This window comes from Notothenia coriiceps, unplaced genomic scaffold, assembly GCF_000735185.1.
Source record: "Notothenia coriiceps isolate Sejong01 unplaced genomic scaffold, NC01 NC01_scaffold00008491, whole genome shotgun sequence".
Classification (NCBI taxonomy): Eukaryota; Metazoa; Chordata; class Actinopteri; order Perciformes; family Nototheniidae; genus Notothenia; species Notothenia coriiceps.
Genome location: NW_011341192.1, coordinates 16,427 through 20,625, shown reverse-complemented (window position 1 = coordinate 20,625; position 4,199 = coordinate 16,427). Strand labels below are relative to the sequence as shown.

General features: G+C 42.7%; 1 protein-coding gene across 3 annotated transcripts; it reads right to left on the bottom strand.

The window, feature by feature from the left end:
- Positions 1-1,510: 1,510 nt before the first annotated feature.
- Positions 1,511-3,986, bottom strand: ch25hl3 (cholesterol 25-hydroxylase like 3). 3 transcript variants are annotated; one of them, XM_010770177.1, is made up of 3 exons: positions 3,188-3,964; positions 1,853-2,247; positions 1,511-1,550 (listed from the first exon to the last, which is right to left on the bottom strand). In XM_010770177.1, exons 1-2 carry the CDS (start codon positions 3,613-3,615, stop codon positions 1,869-1,871), a joined length of 807 nt encoding a protein of 268 aa, XP_010768479.1. In that variant the 5' UTR covers positions 3,616-3,964; the 3' UTR covers positions 1,511-1,550; positions 1,853-1,868. The 3 variants fall into 3 exon arrangements, with proteins under 3 accessions (XP_010768479.1, XP_010768481.1, XP_010768478.1); XM_010770179.1 differs by lacking the exon at positions 1,511-1,550 and adding an exon at positions 3,970-3,986 and having other exon boundaries at positions 1,787-2,247; positions 3,188-3,741; XM_010770176.1 differs by lacking the exon at positions 1,511-1,550 and having other exon boundaries at positions 1,787-2,247; positions 3,188-3,963.
- Positions 3,987-4,199: the final 213 nt, after the last annotated feature.

The window sequence follows — 4,199 nt, the reverse complement described above, 5'->3', positions numbered from 1 at the left end:
TTTGCAACCAGGAGTCGCCCCCTGCTGGTTATTAAAGAGAATGCAGGTACTTCCACATTGGCAAGTTTGTTTGATTTTTTCAATGAATATCTACAGGCAACAGGCAATTAGCTTAGTTTAGCTGCATAAAGACTGACAACAGAGCTATATCTCTTCTCTTCATCACTATTTGTTTAATACGATCAGAAATGTGTGGTTTTATGGTTTATTATGTGCTGAGTATCCAATAGTCACATCCAAGAATCTCCCCTGAGAATATGAACAGACACTCACTCAAAGTTCTACTTTTCATACACAAGAACAGGATTCATTTAAAAAAATCTGGCATGTGTTATCTGCCTTACGCCTACAAAATGAAATTATATAAATCCATCCAAAAACACTCCTCGGTTGAAAGGGCAAATTATTACGACATTAGTTCAGGCATCTGTTTATTGCTCCAGTGTCTAGATGTTTTGTGTCATTCCTGCACTCTCCTCATCTCGTGCTTCATTCACTTGATACAGGACAGCTGTAGATTTGAGCATAAAAACGCCATTGACGGTTTTCACATTGTACATTTTGCACAATGTACAGTATGTCCATGAACTTTTTGACTCCTGAGCCGAGGGGGGTCCAGTCATTGCATTGCAACTCACAAGTAAGTCTCAAGTGTACACACTGTACAAAGTAGAGTCCTAAACATTGAGTTTTGAGTCCTTAGTCTTGCCACAATACTACTTGTTGCTTACAAATATTGCTCTTTTCACAAAGTGTAATGCCATTTTTTGTCCCGCACACATTTCATATAATCTATTAGTATTCCTGCGCTCGGCGGCAGGAATCAAGTATTTTCACGTCAAAAAGCTGAGGTCTAAATAAAGCCACAAGTCATGGTGATAAAAATCAAGACAATTTCTCGACTCCAAAGTCTCTGCTATCTGCTTCTGAGATAATTAACAAGGAAACATAGTTTGTAGTCTTGTTGAGTGATTAAAACTGTTTCAATTATTTTTTATATAAATTTCATTTTGTGGTCACACCTCTCAAAACGTCTTGCTTCTGGAGGATCTAACCAAAAAGGTAATTCCTTTGTAAACTATAGGATGACAAATCCCTGTGTTTTTAGCACTTAAACAAGTGTGGCTCCTTGAAAGCTAATGTTCTTGCAGGATTCTTGTTCTGAGTTTGTTTTGTTCGTGGTTCAATGCAGCTTTTATCAATCACTTTGGAAAAAAATGTCCACTAAATAAAAAGTGATTTCAAATTGTGCGTATAAAAAGCTGATTAAAAAAAGAACAAATATCTGCAGAAAACATCCTTCAGTGCATCCTGGCAGCTTTTAATGTAATTTTTCTGGTATCAGTACTTTACTCCACTACTTATTTTTCGACAACTTTTTACTTTTACTTCTTATATTTTTAAACACAAATACCTGTACTTTCTACTTCTTACATTTTCCAAACAGGCTGGTTCCTTTAGTTTGAATGTGTGTTTGGTGGCGTGATCATTATTATTTAGAGTCATTGCGTGCCTATTGATTTGAACATGATCCGTGTATCCATCATTTCCTGGTCTTCTCTAAAGAAGAGGGACCAATAAAACATTGTCATGTTGCCGTTGTTCAGCATGGAAACATTCATTAGCTAACAATGACATTATTGTTCTATTCATATAAAAGGAGGTCAGGTACTCCTTAAAACAGCTGCTAGTTATGGGTACTTTTTACTTAAGTACATTTCAAAGCCCATACTTCTTTACTTTTACTTGAGTAAAGAAGTTTAGTCAGTACTTCTACTTTTACCAGAGTATTTTTAAACACGATTATCTGTACTTCTACTTGAGTAAAGGATGTGTGTACTTTTGCCATCTCTGCACAGGCAACAGTTTTATCTCTCTTTACGTAGATACAGCTCTGGTGCACAGTATGTCCCGAAGAGGAGGTCCCAGTGGGTGAAGTAGGGGGCATAGTTGACGTTGTGCAGAGCATGGTGGGCCTGGTGGCAGGGGGCTCCTCCCAGGCAGGGCAGCAGGCGGTGCAGAGCCCACGGCAGGTCGTATCCGCAGTGGTCCTCCACCGCCAGCCAGCTGTTGAGCAGGTGGAAGACGGCCTCGCTGAGCGGGTGGCAGCCGACCAACCAGGAGCTGCTCAGGGCCATCAGCAGCAGGGACAGGAGCTCCAGAGAAGAGCTGTCCTGAGCAGCCAGGGCGAAGGGGAGGTGGTGCCGGTGGTGGTGCCGGTGGACCCTGCGGTACAGCCAGGGCACCCTGACGAGAAACACACAAACACATTCAACTCTCACTGCTGGGAAAATCAGTATAAAAATGGGGCGAAGCTAGTTCAGGCAGTCAACTCGAGAACCAATGATACATTTACACGTGACGCACCTCGTCCCTCTTACAACCAACCAAACACATTCTCCTAAACTTGCCGCTCTATTTAAAGGTCACCTATTATGCAAAATCCACTTTTTCATGTCTTTTTTACATAAATATGTTCAACTCTCACTGCTGGGGATAATCAGCACAAAACTTGTCGTGGATAACACTCACAACATTAAAGAATAAGACGAAGAGGAATCGATAAAACACAGACAAGGAGATGGTTGAAGTCAAATACATAAGAGACACATTCCCTTGCACCAAAGCAGTCAATAATGTAATGCACTATAGACCAAGAGAATCTTACAGCTTATATACACTTCAAACTGCATGCATAGTTGAACTCTTCCTTACCTGATACAGTATTATATTGGTTTTTCTATCCCCCCAGACTTTAAATAATCCTAAATTAAATTACCCTTTTCTGCTTCTCACAGAAATAGGTAAGTCGCATGAAACTAAATGAATACTCGTAAGGCTTAACACATGATGATATAAAACAGATTCTACAAACTCCCATAATGTCAGTGTATCTGCGGTAGACTTTGTATCTGCGGTGGGAGTTTATTTTTCTCCACTGTTTATTTTTTATTTATTTTTTTCGTTAAATAACTAAAATAACAATACATGTGGCATTTTATTGATTAAATACGTAGACTTACTTAAGTATTGTACTCGAATATAATTTTTACTTAGATATTTCGATTTTATGCTCCATATATGTTTCTACTCTACTACTACATCTAAGAGGCACATTTTGTATCCAGGTACAACAGCATCACTGATCAACATTGGAATAACTGACAAGATGTTGCAGACTGCTCACCTGTGCATGGCCACGTGACATATGAAGAAGAGCGTGTCAAAGACCAGCAGACACGCGAACACCTCCACGCACAGCTCCCAGCAGGAGGGCGCGAGCAGGGGGAGCACCGCGGGGCTGCACAGCGCGTGCAGCAGCGCGGTGGCGGGCAGCACGGAGCTCAGGTATCTGCTCAGCACGCGGAGGAAACACTCCCCCCAGCGGCGGAGCGAGGGAGGGGGGCCCGAGCCTGCAGACACTCTCCACGAGCGTACCCGCTGACACACGCTGCCCAGCGCGTCCAGCGCGAGGAAAGGTGTGCAGAGGAGCACGTGCGTCAGGAAGGCGTAGGAGGCGGGCAGGTAAGGGGAGAGCAGCACCTCGCGCTGCCCGGCCTGCACCGCCTCCCACAGACCCTGCAGCACGGGAGCCTCCGAGGGGGGGTTGAGCATTACGGAGTTATTTCCCCAGCTGCTGCATCTCCAGCATCTCAAGTCTTACAAGGGTCCCTTGGAAACAATCTCTTAAAAATCCGTTTATAGACGATATCCTCAAGAGGTATCCACCTTTTAAAGTACCTGCAGAAAGATCAGTCCTTTGTCAAATCTCTGCCATACATGTTTTACAAAAAGGTAAGTTAAGGATAACTTTTAAAACAAGCTGTTTTTATATCCTTTACAATTCTGTATCCTCATATCTCCTTTTTGATGTCCTCCCATAAAGATGAGTCCTTGATAACATCTAATTTATCGCCATATATTTTATAAAAAGGTGAGTGAGGTGTCTCTCCTCGGGTGCTGCCTCACCTCTTCCTGAAGGAGCTGCTGCTGGAAGACTTTCTCTCACATGGAGGAGGAGGAGGAAGAGGAGGAGGAGGAAGAGGAGGAGGAGCCCCACCTCCACATGAACACATATACAAAGCGATGTATGAGTGACTCGCTCGCCCACGTCTTGTATGCAGTGTGTTACACAAGTTATTACATTTACTCAATAACTTCACTTGAGCACCATATAAGGGACCTGTAGCCTACTTAAT